Consider the following 16,975-nt stretch of genomic DNA (forward strand, 5'->3'; position numbering starts at 1 on the left):
TATCTGAAATCTAGGTATATAAGGTTGAGAACCAGCATCTGGGGAAAAAAAAAAAGGCTATTTCGCAGTCTCATTCCTGAACTTTTCCTGTTTCTCTCTCTCAAGAATGCTCTCTTTCCTACAAGATACCTGTGCTTGAATATTGCACTACTGCAAGCAGAAAAGAAAACTTAAGAACTTGTGCTGAAGCCTGTTTTAAGTGGAAGCTTAAAATGCAGAGGGTGGTTATAAAAACAGAAAGTTTCTGGAGACTGGATCATGCAATATAGATGAAGATGCATATTACTGGTCTCCAAGCCGCAGCCCTTCAGTTTGATTCATATAAATATGCAGGCCAGTGCACCAAAGCCAGTGATCTGTCTGAACTTGCCACAATCCCATTCCTTTTGGTTAAACAAAGCAGGCAGGATCACACAGGCAACGGCTATGTCAATCTAAAGTACAGCTTCTGTTCTGTATTCCTAAAAATCACTTTCTAGGATGGTCACAGGTCTAACACCAGATCCTTGGTTTTTTCACTACCAGACCTTTGCCCTCCTGGCTTTGTTGTACTGGTTAATTTAAAAGTACAGGTTTTGAACTGTTTGCATGGGCTTTTTTCTTTAAATATTTGCAGTATATCCTAAATATTTCACAACAGGAGAGAAGGACAGAAAGGTGACTCAAGTGTGGAAATGAGCTTTGAGCCTCAAACACGTGTCTGTAATACTTCCCCTTTCTCTGTAACTTCTTTATAATGCACAGATTCTGGTGACCTGGCCATATCCCATCTGGAATTACATACTGGCACCGCCAGTTCTCGTGTGACTTCCTCCCTATTCCCCTACCTCATGTTCTTCACCAAAAAAAGGAGAAAAAGCAAGCAAGCATAGAACCAGAGTACACCTTATGAATTATGGCTGCAGTTCTGCCCTAAACAATAGATCCTTATAACTGCACTAAGCTGCTAATTTCAGGTGACTACACACTTCTTATACAATACTCCGGTAGCCTATTAGATGTATATAGTTGTAGTGGAGTTAGTCCTATCGAGTAGAGTGTTCTTGGCCATTTTTATGTATTTATTTTTATTTATGGCTTACTTAGTCCTTTATTCCTGAATGCACTTTTCTAACTGGGGATTAGCAAATCTGTCCCCTCTCCTCAGGCAGCTGTGGTATGTAGCTGTCTTCCATTTTACATTATTGTGGATGCTCAAGTTACTGTGTTCATGCCACCCACCGTGACATTTCTCCTCCATACTTTTTTACCCCTAGGAGGTGGCATGCAAGCCTTTTAAAAATAAAGCCTTGTACTAATGAATGAATCCATTTACTGGGGAAAGTAATAGGTGCTGCAAGGATGCTGTTGTGGACTGCAGCTGAAAGGAGCCTTCCTTTCTGAGTCAGCGTCAAGGAATTTAACCGTTGCCTTTGAAGAAAGCAGTACAGCACAAAGTAGAACAGGGAGAAGGAAATAGAGTAATTTCAGAACAGTTAAATAGTTGCAGCTCCTGTGGATCTGGAGTACCTGTTCCTTACCTTCTTACCCAGAGTCCCTTTAACGCGAGCATTTGTTCACCTGCTGTCGGTTGTGCTTCAGGCTCTGCAGGTAAAAGCGGCTCTTAGCACTCCTGCTTGTGTGTGGGCGATCCCCCACTCCAGAGACAGCTCTTTTGCTGAACAAACCCTGGAAGAGGATCCAAAAATGGAGCCCTCCCAGACGCTGGGAAGGGTGGATTCAGGACCAATTTAGGATTTGACTCTTGGGCCTTGGTGAATGTTGTATTAGCATCGGCAGTTCCCGATGTCCCTGCCCACTGGTGATACTGCGAGTGCTGTCCAGGTCCTCTGGTTTACAAGGACCCTGCTGGCTATTGCAAGTTCAGGGCTGGTTTACTAATTTGCAGGAGGGACCCTTGGATACACTCCAGATTTACTCTGCAGTCAATATTGAGACCATTACCGGACCTAATTTAATTTGAACCCTGATTGTATGATTTATAGCTACAGAGATGATAAACTACAGTGACACACACTGATAAACTGAGGTCTGGTCTTCTCCATCCTAATAGGTGACCACCTACCAAGGGATTTCACATCACCTACTAGTTTGTTCCTACTAGTTTGTTCCCACTTGTGTTATTTCAGATTTTAGTTCTGTTGGGTTTGCCATGTAACTTGGGTGAAGAGATGTCTCTATCCCATCTTGGAGGCCCACCCAGGCTTGTCCAAGCCTTCTGACAAGTCTTGCAGCAGGAGGCTCCCGCTCTTCTGCCCCAGAGCCCACGCAGGCTGGATGTTTTCATCGATGCGTGAGCAACGCATTAGTTTGACTCTCTACGTATCTTTGTATTTTGTTTCTCGTCAGTGCACACTTGTTTTCTTGTTTCGTCTGCACTTTCCTTGCCTGTTGTAGGCTGTTCCTCTGAGTTTGGCCTTTCTGTCAGCAAAGAACTGATTTTGTCAGGCACTCAGCTTGCCATCACGATTCTCTCAGCAGTGTCTGTGTATTTAGCGAGTGTGGCAAAAAAATCAACCTGCCAGCAGACAGAAAGGCCTAGATGTCCTATGGGTGAAAGTCAAAAGACCATGAGCTCCTTTCTCATACGTCCCATTACATTACAGACTACACACATACGCTTACATACGTCGGGCTATGCAATTTTCTGACCGCCCACGCAAACCGTACCTCTGGAAAGTGTCTCCCTTTAAATGGCTGATTTTCCCAGTTGTCTTGAAAAGTATTCGCCTATCTAGGTCATTTAAAAACATCCTGGGTTTTGTCTTGTTCTCTTAGTTGAGAGGCCAGGCCTACAGCAGACCCACGCATCGGCCGTGCCGGTGTCTGTCCTTCACTTGAAGGATTCCCACTGACCGACACGTGCTCGGCTCACCCCCAAATAAGAGCCAGAACTCTTAATTAATTTGGGTGTGCCGAGGTTGGAAATGCACGAGGATTCACTTCAGCGACATCTGATCGAGTACTTGAGGACACGGAACGGCCGGTTGTTTCCAGAAGCTGGGAGAAGTAACGTTGCTGTGAGAGCAGGCAGGTTTGTTACCGCCACGAACTGCCGTGCTTTGTTTTCCTGAAAAAAGCAGGTCTGTTTTTAATTCTCCGGCCAAATACATTTTTAAATTCGCGGCTGGATCTCCGACTGCCTCCCGGGACCCCGGCCGCCTTCCTCAAGGACAGACCCGTCCCTGCCCAAACGCCACAGAGGCGGCGGCCGGCTGCGTGCGGGACGTGACCGGGCCTCCCGCCGCAGCCCGGCCTCCCGCGGGGGCGGGCAGTCTACGGACGGGCAGGGGGCTCGACCAGTAGCGACGCGCGGCGGGTAGTGCGGTCCAATGGTTGACGGGCGGGGGCGGGGCGGGTTGGGTGCCGGCGGCGCTGGCGGTCGCTGCGGCAGAAGGCGGGCGGCGGCGGAGCGGATCGGATCGGTGCGGGGTTGCAGGCGGGATCGGGCCGGGAGCGAACATGTCTCTCTCCAACAAGCTCACCCTCGACAAGGTGGACGTGAAGGGCAAGAGGGTCGTCATGAGGTGAGGGAGCTGGGGCCCGCCGCACGCCTTCCCGCCGGGAGGGGAGGGGAGGAACGGCCCGGCCCGGCCCGGCGGCGGCGGCGGCCTTGTCCCGGGGGCGGCCCTCGGCGCCGGCCGGGCCCCGCGAGGAGGGCGGGAAGCCGCGGGGGGGTGGATGTGTGTGCGCCGCAACCGCAGGAGCTCTGCCTCGGTGTCATCATCCGCAGGCTGTTTGAGGGGAAAACTAGCTAGTCCGTCGTGGGTTTATTCGGGAGCGCTACAAAAAAAAAGTTTATTCCCCGGTTCCCTTTTTCCGTCCTGCAAATCCAAAAAGTGTCGCAATAAAAAAGTGAAAACGAGGCTCTGGCCAGCTACCCAATTAAAATAACAATTCTGCTTTTTGCAACGAGAGTTGAGTCGCAGGTATTCAGCGCGCCCTGGTGTAAAACCCTAAAATAGAAATTCATAGCTTATTTATAAAACATCAAGGCCTGCTGAAAGCCTAATGTTGGAATTGCTGCCAGATAGTGGGAGATAAGGGCACTGAGGTATATCGTAATATGTCCTGCTCAAAATACTCTTATTGTGGGATTCTTTGTCCAAGGTCACCATAATGTGACTACTACATGTCTCTTGCCTTGCTCAGTGAGTAGGCAGGTATAACAAAATTGTAACTTCTCTTCCTGTAGTCTGTGTCAGACAACTTGCTCTTTTTATCTTGTCTCTGTCATCTCATTTTGAAGTAGTTCCCTAGAAATTTGATTACCAGAAGCTAGCTGCCCGTAATGAGTATTGAAGAAGCTAGCTCAGAATTTGCATACACTTCCTAAATCTGATACAACAAAAGATCTTTTTATCTCTGCAACAACTGATTTTTTTTTTTTTTGCTATCTGACTGTTTTTTCCTTTTCTGAGTTGTGTTACAGAGAACAGTCTTGCATCGGCAGAGGATGGGTTAGCCAGCTCTTAGTCTGATAGTTAATGCACATACCTGTCTGTGCAATTCTGAGCGCGCTACTAAAACTGAGTGAAACAGCAGATGACGTGCCAATCTTTGTGTTTCCTGCCTGCACCTCATTTCTCCGAAGAGAGTCACCACGTGCTCTCAGTACTACTAAAATGGATACCTCTTTTTTCTTCTTATATTCATTATCATTTTGGCATACTCATAACCTGCTTATCTTCCAGTCCTAATGCCAAAGCTTCAAGAGAAGTTGGGAATGGGGAGGAGAAGGGGTTCAAGGGGAGCTCAGATTTCAGTTGTCTGCAGTGGGGAAGAACTGGTGAGCTGGGTCTTTCTTTTGTAGCTCTGATGGCTCTGTAAAGCAAACTATTCTTTTATTCTCTCATTTTAGAACAATAGCACGGTAATGGTGCTTTTCTTTCCCCTTTTTAGAATTAGTCCGCTGTACTGTGGGGCTGCCAGTTCAATTTCTTTCTGCTCAGCTACTCCTGTTTTGCTGGCAGCTTTTGTTGTTCTTTCCATCTGTTTCTCGTGCTGAGCAGGCTGCAAGAGAATTCAAGCAACTTCCCGAATTTTGTTGCTCTTCAATATAGATACAGAATGATGAAGGGTAAACTGTAACACCGTATTTCACTTTCCCCATTCTGATATGCTGTTACAGCCAGTTAGATGTTCCCTTCCCTCCCATAGCTGTGAGTAATTTCTGCCTTCGCTGTTACGCAACGCAGCTTCCTGCTGCTGCTAGTCAGCACATGGGCACAAGGTATGCTAGTGAGAAATGGCTGATGAAACTCCTCCCTTCCATCCTTTCGTCTGGTACAGTAGGGAAGTTACCTCTAGATCCACACCAGGTCTTCCAGGGGGAATGTGATAAGCCACAGCACTCAGCTGCAGAGAGACTTGAGCTTTAGAGAACAGAAATTCGAATTTGTAGGCGATAACTGGACAGCTTCCTTGAGCCTGCCTGCTTGCCACAGTAGTCCAACCAAGTATTTTAAAGGCCTCATTAGAGAACATAATGTCATTCTCATTATTTATTTCATTTCCCTTGGAAGCTCCTAGTCGGTGATCTGAGAGCATGTTGTTTAAAATGAGAAGGTTGTGGGGAGCTTGTTCAATCTCCGTTTTATTTCCTGCTTCAGCATCATTGCTACTGTGGTCGTGAGCATTAGGATATAGTGGTGGCGTAGCTTTACTAAGTCATTCTAGCAGATGTTTGTTCTCCATTTGTGTTCTGTTATTACAAGCAGAAATGGCTAATAATATACTGATTTCAAAATGGAACTTGTGTACAAGGCAGAGCTAAAAATCTTACTCTAATTGTAACATTGCTTTTCTAGCCAGAGCCTTTACTGGCAGGTTCCCTCACTCTTTTACAAAGAAATTTGTTGAGTATTTAATTTCATTTCTGTTTTTTTTTTAGGGTTGACTTCAATGTTCCAATGAAGGATCACAAAATAACCAACAATCAAAGGTGAGCCATAATTTCCATTCCAGATGGAAGGCCCAAAGTCTGTTTTCGCTCTGATTTTAGCCCAGTTTTGTTAGCAGTACCTGGAACACTACCATGATTAAGCTGTCATTACTCGTACCAGAATATTAAAGGTGTCTCAGAGAAGGTCCAACAGTTGTTAATTAAAACCCCTGTAGCTATTAGCAAGCTACGCTAACTACAAGGCTTCTTCTCACAGTAGCTGCTGTGAAAAGCATGTAGAAAAAGTCATTTAGTTATACAGATCCTAAACTTCATTCTTTAAATACTGTTGAAGTGTTATGACCATTTCACAACCACATCCCTTTGGATGTGTGTGAAAATTTGCTATATTTGTTGGTAGTGTCCAGGAGATTTTCTGCCTCCTGGTTATCCTGCTGTTGTTTTAACTTGTTGGCTTATGTTAGAATGATTGTTCTAGTGCAGCATACAAAGGCACAGGGTTTAGAAACAGTGATATCAGATGTTTTGTCTTGCTTGTCTGTCACTTGCAGGCAGATGCCAGTTTTGTTCACCACCATACGCTCACTGCTCAACGTTCCCATCATTTCTTTATTGGTTCAGGATCACAGACTAAACCAGGAAGCCCGGCGATGTTCAAGTGTGTCCTGGCATTTCTTAGCTACAAACAATCAGCAGAATTTAGATTACAAAATGCATTTTACTTCCGTGTCCTACATGGCATGGAAGATAACAGTGAAACATATGAAAACATGCTGGGACAGAGAATTTTGTTGATGCTTTCTGGACTGTGCTTCAGGATTGTCACAGTCCCTAGGAGAGGAGTAGGCTGGGTTAGCTCCGCAGGGAAAGCTGTGCTCTGTGGGATGTGGTTAGTCTCTTAGACATTTGTTCTAGCAAGGATAGGTTGCTAAGAAGCCCAGTGTCCCTTTCGGAGACTTACTGGTGGTGATGCCCTGCTGTCTTTTGATGAGAGGTAGGCTGAACTCTGTGAACACCAGAGGTAGGGTGGACTTCTTAAGTAATTGTTCTGCCCAGCTCTTGTGCTCCATTTCTTTTGTAATTTCTGAGGGACAGCTCTGAGGGCTCTTGTGTAAGTGGTCACTAAGTCTGCTTGCCTCGTAAACTCTACTTGAATCCTTTTTAATTTCTTCTTCTCTGCCATTACAGAATCAAGGCAGCTGTTCCTACCATCAAGCACTGCTTGGATCATGGAGCCAAGTCTGTGGTTTTGATGAGTCACCTGGGTCGCCCGGATGGTGTTCCCATGCCTGAAAAGTTCTCCTTGGCCCCAGTAGCTGTGGAGCTTAAAGCACTCATGGGCAGGTGAAGTACAAGAGCAGCCCAGCATGCATCAGGCCCTCTCTGTGAGTGGACCTGGATGCTTTCCTTTCTGAAAGGAAGAGTCACTGGTGGGATGACAAGTGTATATCTTGTGTTTGCAGGGAGGTCTTGTTCCTGAAGGATTGTGTTGGTCCTGAGGTAGAGAAGGCCTGTGCTAATCCTGCAGCTGGCTCCATCATCCTGTTGGAGAACCTCCGATTCCATGTAGAAGAAGAGGGGAAAGGGAAGGATGCTTCAGGGAACAAGGTGAAACTTCAAGTCTGGCTTTTGTGCATGCCTGCTCTGGTCTTACTACCTTGTTTGCTGCAGATTGACAAGGAGCCAGCGGCCTGTCTAAAATGCTGTTTATGAATTTGCTTTCAGAAGGATGTCATAGATAGTTGGCTGCCGAAGGTGGTGTAGTCTGTAAAAGAAGGAAAAAGGAGCAAAATAGGGCTGTGCAGGAAATTGGTTGCTGCTTATTAAACTTTATTTGGGGATGTCTAAAACAAAAACCAAGGTCTGTTGAAGACAGTTTGTTGGGGCCATAAGAATGATCCTTCTTTTTTGGTCATCTGGGTAATGTTTTAATATAATGTTTAAACATTCTGCAGCATAGGGGTTATCAAACCCTTTTATAAGCCTGTCTGCTCTTAAGAGTAGTGATCTAGAACCAGGCTGCCTTGCACCTCTGACATTTTCTTGAAGGTCAGGAAGAATGCTTGCTCCAGACAGCTGCTTTTCTTAGCGATGGTGACCCCGTTGACTTTAGGCAGGCCTTGGCTCCTTTCAGATTCAGTGTGTGGACTGGAATGCTGACATCATGTGGTGCCCTTTATGGGCTGACACAGTACTCCTGTAGCTTAGAAAAATAGCTCAGAGAACTAGTAAGCCTTTGCAGATGGCAATGAGAAATCAAGCAAGTCTGGATCATTCACTACTAGAACTGTGTGCCACTGAAAGCCAGTATGGTGGCAGGGAGAAGAGTGGGGCAAGAATTTAAGTGGCTTTGGGAAACAATCCCTTGGTTTTGTGCATTTCTGTAATTCTCAGATTATTTAGCTGGGCATATGCATAGAGAAGCATGCACTGCAGTTGAGCACAACAGGAGAGGTGCTGTCGACAGACCTGCTTCTTGTCCTAACAGAGGTGAAAGTCAGTGCTATGGAAATAGTGATGCAATACAAGACTGCATATTACTAACTGGTGCTTAGAAATTGTGGCTTTCCAAAGCAGATCAGGTGGTAGTGGTTCCTTCATTCAGAGCCTCTTGTGTTCTCCTTACAGATGTTACTGTTCTTAACAGGAGCACTTAATCTCTTTGTGTAAAGCCAGGCAATTTACCAAGTGAAGGAGCAGTTGACAGCATTGTTCTATAATCTGTATAGTCCCTTTGGCTTGTCTTCTGCTCAGGCTGTGTGAATAAAAGGGCACCCAAAGCCGTGCTGAACCCATCTGCCGTATATTAGAGTACCTTCCTACCATCATCCCCGTGGTGTTACATCTGGGTGCTAGCAGAGGCCTCACTTGGGATGGTGAGCTGGTAAAGCAGAAAGGCACTTGGAGAGGTGATTGCTTGACTGCCAGTCTGGGCTGTTCTTCAAGAGCAAGTGGCTGTAAACTAGGCCTGAGCAGTCAGTTGCTGTCAAAGTGAGCTCTGCTGTCTTTTCATGGTGGGAAAGAAAACTGAACTACATGAGTCGTCCCATCAAGATTTGGTAGGATGCTTAGAGGATGGAGGAAAATTCTTTTAACAGAAATGCATTTGTTCTTGCCCACTACATGCTAAGCCTATCTCTAGCTTTCTGATGTTGGCTGCTTTCACTGTGGCTTGCTGTAGTGTGCAGGCTATTTCTAAGTTAATCCTCGATGTAGTCACTAAAGAATCCTTCAGGAGCTCATCCTTTTACCTGTGGCACTTGGAGACCACGCTTTCTTTGTTCAGGAAGCGAGCATGAGTCTCATCTCAGCATTGCCTTGTCTCTACACACCCTTTCTGTGTTACCTATGTTCACTGCACAAAACTGGAAATCTGTTGGGAAGAGAAACTGAAAGGTTGGTAGTGCTGCAGTTCATTTCTGCTGCTGATGGACTAGAAACTTGAAGTGGGAACAGTCCTCAAGCCCGTAATAGCAGTCCTGGGGAGTTTCATGTGGAGTTTAAACCATTTAAACCTTTTTGTTGCTCCTACTGGTCTGGGAAAGAGCATATGAAATACAGTGAACCACAGAATGGACTGATGAGTTTCTCCAGCTGACCTTTCTTTGCTTTGGGTTTACAAGTCAAATTGCTGATTTCTACTTTAATTTCAGAATCAACTCTCTGTACCTCAATAGCACAAACTTGCCATTCTTTCTCTTTTTAGATCAAGGCTGATTCTGCAAAAGTGGAGGCTTTCAGAGCCTCTCTTTCTAAACTGGGAGATGTCTATGTCAATGATGCTTTTGGAACTGCCCACCGAGCTCACAGGTGTGTATCCATTTTCCTTCCACAGGCAGAACTGCAGAATGAAGTCTGCCATGGAAATACATACAGCTTTTCCCCCAAAGAGTTTTAACTTCCTTTTGGGTTTATTCCATTATCATTCTGCTGTGTTTGTTTGTGAGTAATGGGTTTAGTGGAGGTAGTTATCAATAGTGTATGCTCTTTCAAGCTTGCTGCTGGGAACAGGAGACAGCTGAGACTCTTAAGACTTGAATTGACTTTATAGGCTTTGAAGATATAAAAATCACTTGCTTAGGACATGTATAAATTGTCCTGCAATTACAGCAGATCTCTTTTCCAAAAGATTAATAGCTCCAAATTTATTATTCTCATGCAGTGTGTTTAGATATATGTACTTGCAAACTCTAGTGGTCCTCTTTGAGCTTGATTTCATAATCTGGTGCTACTGGAGGAAGACATCTCTGCTCTTGCTATGCTTATTTGTCCCTCAGTGGTTTGGATCACTAGTTAACACTATAAATGTCTTGCATATCAATATGTCTGTGCAAAAACAATCTTGGAAAGTAAGTGTGTACAGCCATCTTAACAAACCAGGAAAACAAAAACCTTGTGTTTGTTTTCATGCAGGTAGTAGCTATTCTCATGGCTGCAGCTGACTAAAGGATTGGCTTTATAATGCTGTGAGACAGGGGTGCTTGGACCTGTACTGATAGAAAATTTTTTCTTTCCTCACTCTTACTTTTATTCTGCAGCTCCATGGTAGGTGTCAATCTGCCTCAGAAGGCTGCTGGCTTCCTGATGAAGAAAGAACTGGATTATTTTGCTAAGGCCCTGGAGAGTCCGGAGAGACCCTTCTTAGCAATTCTTGGAGGGTAAGACTCAAGAACATACTGACTCCGTATTTCCCTTTAACTCCTCTGTAAGAAATGAAAAGTTATTTTGGCTTGGTTCAAAGAAATGCTTTCCTTTTAACTGTACCTACAGTTCACATTTGTAGCTAAGTCCCAAGATCTCTGTAAGATGTGGGTTAGAGAGGAGCTAACTGACCTTGTCCGTTCCTGTGATGATACTGTTATGGTCTGCTCGTCATTATCTCTAGACCTCTTACATTCTCCAAATCAAGATAGTCCGCAGAAGTTTGTTGTACAGATGAACGAAAAGAGCTGTTAGATACACATGATGGCCCTGAAACATTGTCAGTGACCTTTCCTGCACGGTTCAGAGTACAAGCATCCTGCAGGCTCAGCACTATGTAAATTGACACGATCTGTCATTATGCAATGGTGACCTACTGTAGCTGGATGGGCCTCCGCTCTTCCACAGCAGCTAGTGTGCAAAGCAACTTGAAGGTGCAAAACCAAGGGACTGCTTGTGTGTAGAAATAATTTCCCATTGCTGTTTTTTTGTCACGTGTGTACCCAGTTTAGCACTGTAGTTCTATGACGGTGTATTTCAGTTCATCACGTGAATTAAAATACTTTGCTAAGTAACACAAAGCTGGGACACTGTAACGTTCCTGTGTCCTTGATAAAGCATGTGGCTTATTCCTGGTCTTCGTACCCATAAATGTGTTTTTTAAGAAGTAGTATTCAGTCCTCACATAAAATTTTAAACTTCTTTTATGACCTCGGTTATGCTGAACAATGCTTTTTTTTCTTTTTATTAGTACCCTTCCAAGGTTTACAGCTGCAGGTGACCCATCAATAAGTGCTATGCACTCCTCATTGCCTTTGATGGAAGTTGCAGGTATATCACCAAGGGAAAGTTTGTTACCTTACCAGATGTTCGAGTTAGAACAGCAGCTAGGATGGCCAAAATGTTAAAATACCAGGCGTATTAGTAAAGTCTGGAAGTGTTGTAAATCCAGTGGGAACAAAATAACCTTTTTTTTGGGAGGTGCATAACAAGGGGGACCAGCATGTCCCAGTCTAGGAGCTTGATACTGAACTCATTTTGTGGCCAAGGACTGATGAATGCTGACTGCATTTTAGTGAGTCACAGGAGGAGCTCTGAGAGCAGTTCAGAGCCAGAAAATACTTTTATCTGTTTGAAAGCACCACTGTTCTGCTGGCGGTGCAGCTGGTTCCTAGGTGGGACGGCAGATTGAGCAGCTCTTGCTCAATTGTACCAGAGGGAAGTCACACTTGAAAGCCACGTGTGGTTCAGCTGCAGGTTTGCTACTGCTTATATATAACAAAATTGGGCCTAGAAGATGAACTGAGGACAACTGTGCTACCAAGTAAAGTGGAAATGAAGTGTGTTGGCAAAGAAAGACCATGTGCCGGAAAGTAATTCAGTGCCAGGAGCAGGGTATGAGCAAGGGAAAGAAACAAAAATCTAATTCACCTTCACATCTCTTTTTGCCTGACACTGCACATGGCAAGATGAGCCCCGCAGGGTTTTACTGTGGCTCTGTTCCATCCTATCAATGCTTCTTTACCAGTTCAGTTCCCACAGTGTAGCAGCATTAGTAACTTCACAGCTTAAACTGGGGTTGGTGGCTGGTTCACACCAGAGCTCTCCGTGGTCACTAAGGTTGGATTTGTAGAGGCAATACCTATTTCTTATGGTTAGGTCTGAAAGTGTTTTATTAATGAAATTTGTATCATTATCCCTGTTTTGGAGATGGGGAAACTAAAGCAAGAAGAGGAAATGGTCTTGTCTAATGTCACCAAGTAGGGAGGGCATGGTCAAACTAAGACTATAATGCAAGTCTCCTGAGTACCAGCCTAGGTTTAGCTCAGGGTTGTTTCCTAAGGTCCCTTATGAAGCTTTCTTTTAGATAACAGCAAAAATTCCATACATGGCATTAAAGAGGGAAGACAAGAGACTTGTGTCTATTTGCTGCCTTCTCTGCCATTCCCATATACTTCTGGTATTGTTGTTCCATTATCGTTTGTATCTTGTACCGAAAGCAGTCATCTGCTTTTGGGCAGGGGAGTTCTGTATCACAGGTCACCCTAGTAGTTTGAAGCTGTACTGTGAGTGTGGTGGGGTGCCAGACCTGGACGGTTTACAGGAGCTGGGCCTATGGTAGCTGGTACAGAGGATCTGGGGTTGGACAGTGGTTGTAAATGGCAGTGCTCTGATCTCTGCTCTGCCTTGCTGGACAGTCAGGGGAAATCAGGCTCTAAAGTGCCAAACGAAGTTTATATTTAAATAGGAAAAAAATGGAGGGCTGAATAATGCTCTTGTAAGTTGATGTTTAATGCTGGCTTGCTAATTTGCCAAATTTCCTTTCTGTCCGCTCCCAACAACTCCTTAACAAAGGATCCAACAGGATCATTCTCTCAGAGTGGCCTTGACATGCCACAGTCATGATACTGCCATTACTGAATAGCAGTTAGTTAATTCTGCTTTGATCCAAGAAGTCCTTGTGAGGCTTCATGCTGTCTTAACTAAAGATTACTACAGAGTAATTTCTGTCTGAGGAGTTTGAGCAGTGGTTACGTTATTCATTCTTTTTCCTTCTTTCTCTCGCCAGAGCCAAAGTTCAGGATAAGATCCAGCTGATCAATAACATGTTGGATAAGGTCAATGAGATGATCATTGGTGGTGGAATGGCATTCACCTTCCTCAAAGTGATCAACAACATGGAGGTATGAAAAGAGCAATTCTGTGTCTGCTCCTAGTAAAGAATACGGTCAAAATATCCCTTGTATATTCTGGTATTGAGAATGGCTGTCTCCACTCTCTGCAAGAGTAGGGAGCACTGAGAAGTTACTTGACAATCACTTGGCAAAAACCAGATTACTACCTATGTCTAGCTAGGTGCTTTAAGAAAGCAGTCTTTCCAGAATTGCTGTCTGAGCAGTTTGGTTGACTGCTGCCATTCTCTTCTGTAATGACCAGTAGCTAAACAAATGCCTCTCTCTTCCTTTTCCCAAATAATTTCTCTAGATCGGCAACTCTCTGTTTGATGAAGAGGGATCAAAAATTGTTAAGGACCTCATGGCCAAAGCAGAGAAGAACGGTGTGAAGATTACTCTGCCTGTTGACTTCGTCACTGCAGACAAATTTGATGAGCATGCACAGACTGGGGAAGCCACAGTGGCATCAGGCATTCCTGCTGGCTGGATGGTAGGTTTTAATAAGCAAGGGACTAAAAGAAATAACAGGCAGCAGTGGGGTGGGAAGGACACCTCTTAAAGGAATAGAAAAAGTAATTGTTAACAGCAAAATTCTTCTAAAACCTTCAGATCTGAATGCAGTAGAAATCCCTTTTATTTGACTGGAATTTAAGTAGAGTTGGCAAAAGTTTCTAACCAAGGCTTGAAGCATCTGACCTTCATTTAAAAATTACTTAATTCGTACTAGGAAGATAAATACCACACCAGACTCCACCCTACTACAGCAGCTGCTGGCAAATTTCTCTGTTCCTCAGTATTCAGTGCATACAGAGCAACTCTTGCTTCATATCCGGGGGTGAGGGGGAAGCTTCTGAGGATCCCAGCTAGACGTTGGTGATTTGAGATGAGGCTTGGCAGTAAGTTTATCTATGGCTTCTCTTACTTGTCTTAGGGCTTGGACTGCGGCCCTGAAAGTGTGAAGAAGTTTGTTGAAGTTGTGGGAAGGGCCAAGCAAATTGTGTGGAATGGTCCAGTTGGTGTTTTTGAGTGGGACAAGTTTGCCAAAGGAACCAAAGCCCTGATGGACAAAGTGGTGGAAGTAACTGGAAAGGGCACCATCACCATTATTGGTAAGTAGTTGTACATGTTTGTTCTTGTCTTTCTAAATGCAACAAAGAAGCTTCTACTTGCCAGTACCATGTTAAAAATACTTGTCACATTGTTTTTCTTTCCTCATGTTTTCATCTGTCCTTCAGCTTGGAGATAGGGCTTTAAAAACTGCTGTTATGTACTAATGCTGAGTATTTGGGAGCAGGACCAGCCCGTAGCAAGGCTATGACCCTTAAGCTGAACAAAATCTGAATTTCTTGAGTGTCTCATTGGTTTTGTTTGTACTACAGGTGGTGGAGATACAGCCACTTGCTGTGCAAAGTGGAACACTGAGGATAAAGTTAGCCATGTCAGCACCGGAGGTGGCGCCAGCCTGGAACTGCTAGAGGGTAACTGTTCTTTTATCTTAACTTGTTTGAGCAAATCGGGTAGTTCTGGGTGCTCTACCATGTGTTGATCTTCAAGAAAGCACAACAATAGAATGAAAGTCTTTTCTGTTCCACCGTGTGGAGTTGCACGTAGCTTTTGAGCAATGAGCTACTCATTGCTCTTTTGTAGTCCTCCTAGAGGAAGAGAGAAAAGAAAATGGAATAGTCTTGCAGACAGCACAGTCTGCCACTCCCAGAGAGCAAAAATGCTGGAATAGAAAATGAAACGGCCTTGAGAGCGGGCTCTCTTTTGTAGATGATCCCCTGAGACATGCTAATGAGACTGTTTAAAGTGCCCAGTTTCTGTTAGGGAAATCTCATCAGAATAGTCTCGAATTTTTGCCAGAAGTCTCCTTTTCAGCGCATTGTTTGAAATTCCCTGGTTTTGGGGAGCCCTCTAGTGAGCACTTATGAACCTGTACGAGGGTACTTGGAATTCAAAATGGTGAGAATTTGCAGGATTCTTCTAATGAGTTACATTGTACTCTAAATGAGTTTTCATTTCCTCTGGTAATTAGCTGTTTCCCAATATGTGTAAATTATCTAATGCTGTCAACTTCTCTGTAGAAGAGAAACTGCAATAAACTGCATTGCAGCTGTTAGTTTCCAGCAGTTATATGCGAGACAGAGCTTTTGTTTCTGTTGCCTAGGGAGTGATGGTAAAGGGAAAGAATGCAGATGGCTAGAAGGAAACACTGTGCAACCGATTTATTCAAAAGGACAAACTTGCCTAAGTTTTGGCCCAAAATGTGGGTTTGTGTGTGTGATCTTTTAAATGTAACGGAAGTCTAGCTAATTAGAAAAGCTTCTGAAGATTTAAAAAAAAAAAAAGGGCAAAAAAACCCAACCCCAAAACCCAGCAAACTATTGAGTTGTGAACAGTGTTAAAATTCAGTACTGCCACACAGCTTGAGCATTAGAAGGTAGGTTTTTTGGAAAAAAAAAAAAGCAAAACCAGAATGGTCTCTCTTCATTATTAAAGTAGGACAAAAAGCTAAAAGTGCTTTAGAAAACATTGCACTTTAATAATCTGGGCCCTCATACTCAAAAGATGAGCATATTCCTTGCTTCCATCAGTTGGAATGAGGCACGTAACTATCTAGACCTGGGTGTTTTAGTCCCAGTAAAAGACTTGAGGCTTGTAGGAGGCTTTGTTTCTTTTTCTTAATTCATTTTTAAAATTTCCACCACACACTCCAAAATTCTATTTACATGCCACAAGGGATTGAAGAAAGTATGCCATAACTCCCTAGATCAAATCAAAAATCTGTTTGCCATCAAACTTAATGGAAAAAGATCTTGGGTGTTTGGATCTGACCCTAGCAGAGACTTGGATAGAAATTTACCATTATTGTTAATTGAGAATTGATGACTGCGGTACGTTAAGAATCTGTCTGCTGACATACGAGTGCAGCTGCGCTCTGGATACTCACTACAGCCCTAAAAGGTATTTACTGTGTGGAACAGTTTAAATGTAACCCATATGCCTTAAGAGCCACAGTTGTCAACAGGGGTGTATGTAGACCCAAGCTCTTCCATTTTTAACCTATAATTTCTGATTTTGGGGGGGGGAGAGCAGTAGGTTTAAATGTTGCAGTTGCAATTGTAAAGCTTAGTTGTTTGAGGGCAGAGGGGTTCTTAACTTTATTGGTATTTTTTAACTGCTAACAGGTAAGGTTCTTCCTGGTGTGGATGCCTTGAGCAACGTGTAGAGAACAGAGTATCGCCCCACTTCCTGGTCCTGTGCACAGCCCCTGAGATTCAACACTTCAGCGCTTCTGTATTTCAACTCTGCGATAGGCAGATCACAGAATGTAAACCGAAACTGGACAGGGTTTGAGGAGAAGACAGCAGAGATATTTTACGACTGCAGTTTACATGATGTGGATTTGTCCACTGTTATCCCACTTGAATTAACGTAGTGAGTTTAAACTGTTGTTGTGAATTTAGAGTGTATATATTTATATTTTGCCTTTTCAAAGAGATTAATCCCTGTTAGATGTGTCTGTTTCTCAGAAAGGAGTGCACTGTTTAGCTTCAATGTTCTTAGCAGGCATTTTCATCACTTGACACGGTTCAGAAACAAGAGGGGACTCCAGTTTTTTGGAGGCAGATTGTAATAGCTGCTCAATAAACATATTTAAAGTGCTCCCAGTTTGTATATGGTCCTTCTTTCA

The 16,975-nt window shown here is 44.0% G+C and overlaps 1 protein-coding gene across 1 annotated transcript; it reads left to right on the top strand.

Moving 5' to 3' along the window:
• Window positions 1-3,372: 3,372 nt before the first annotated feature.
• On the top strand, window positions 3,373-16,947 carry PGK1 (phosphoglycerate kinase 1). The gene is made up of 11 exons (XM_052813629.1): window positions 3,373-3,527; window positions 5,894-5,944; window positions 7,094-7,249; window positions 7,369-7,513; window positions 9,612-9,715; window positions 10,444-10,563; window positions 13,176-13,290; window positions 13,592-13,771; window positions 14,213-14,390; window positions 14,661-14,759; window positions 16,470-16,947. The coding sequence occupies exons 1-11, from the start codon at window positions 3,463-3,465 to the stop codon at window positions 16,508-16,510; spliced, it is 1,254 nt and encodes a 417-aa protein (XP_052669589.1). The 5' UTR covers window positions 3,373-3,462; the 3' UTR covers window positions 16,511-16,947.
• Window positions 16,948-16,975: the final 28 nt, after the last annotated feature.

This window comes from Harpia harpyja, chromosome 18 (genome assembly GCF_026419915.1).
Source record: "Harpia harpyja isolate bHarHar1 chromosome 18, bHarHar1 primary haplotype, whole genome shotgun sequence".
In the NCBI taxonomy this organism is placed as follows: Eukaryota; Metazoa; Chordata; class Aves; order Accipitriformes; family Accipitridae; genus Harpia; species Harpia harpyja.

Bases quoted from the DNA above. Each gene is read 5' to 3' on its own strand.
- PGK1 (XM_052813629.1), top strand. From the start codon at position 3,463: ATGTCTCTCTCCAACAAGCTCACCCTCGACAAGGTGGACGTGAAGGGC. The intron at 9,716-10,443 runs GTGTGTATCCAT...TTTATTCTGCAG, and splicing joins ACTGCCCACCGAGCTCACAG to CTCCATGGTAGGTGTCAATC. The intron at 13,291-13,591 runs GTATGAAAAGAG...TAATTTCTCTAG, and splicing joins AAGTGATCAACAACATGGAG to ATCGGCAACTCTCTGTTTGA.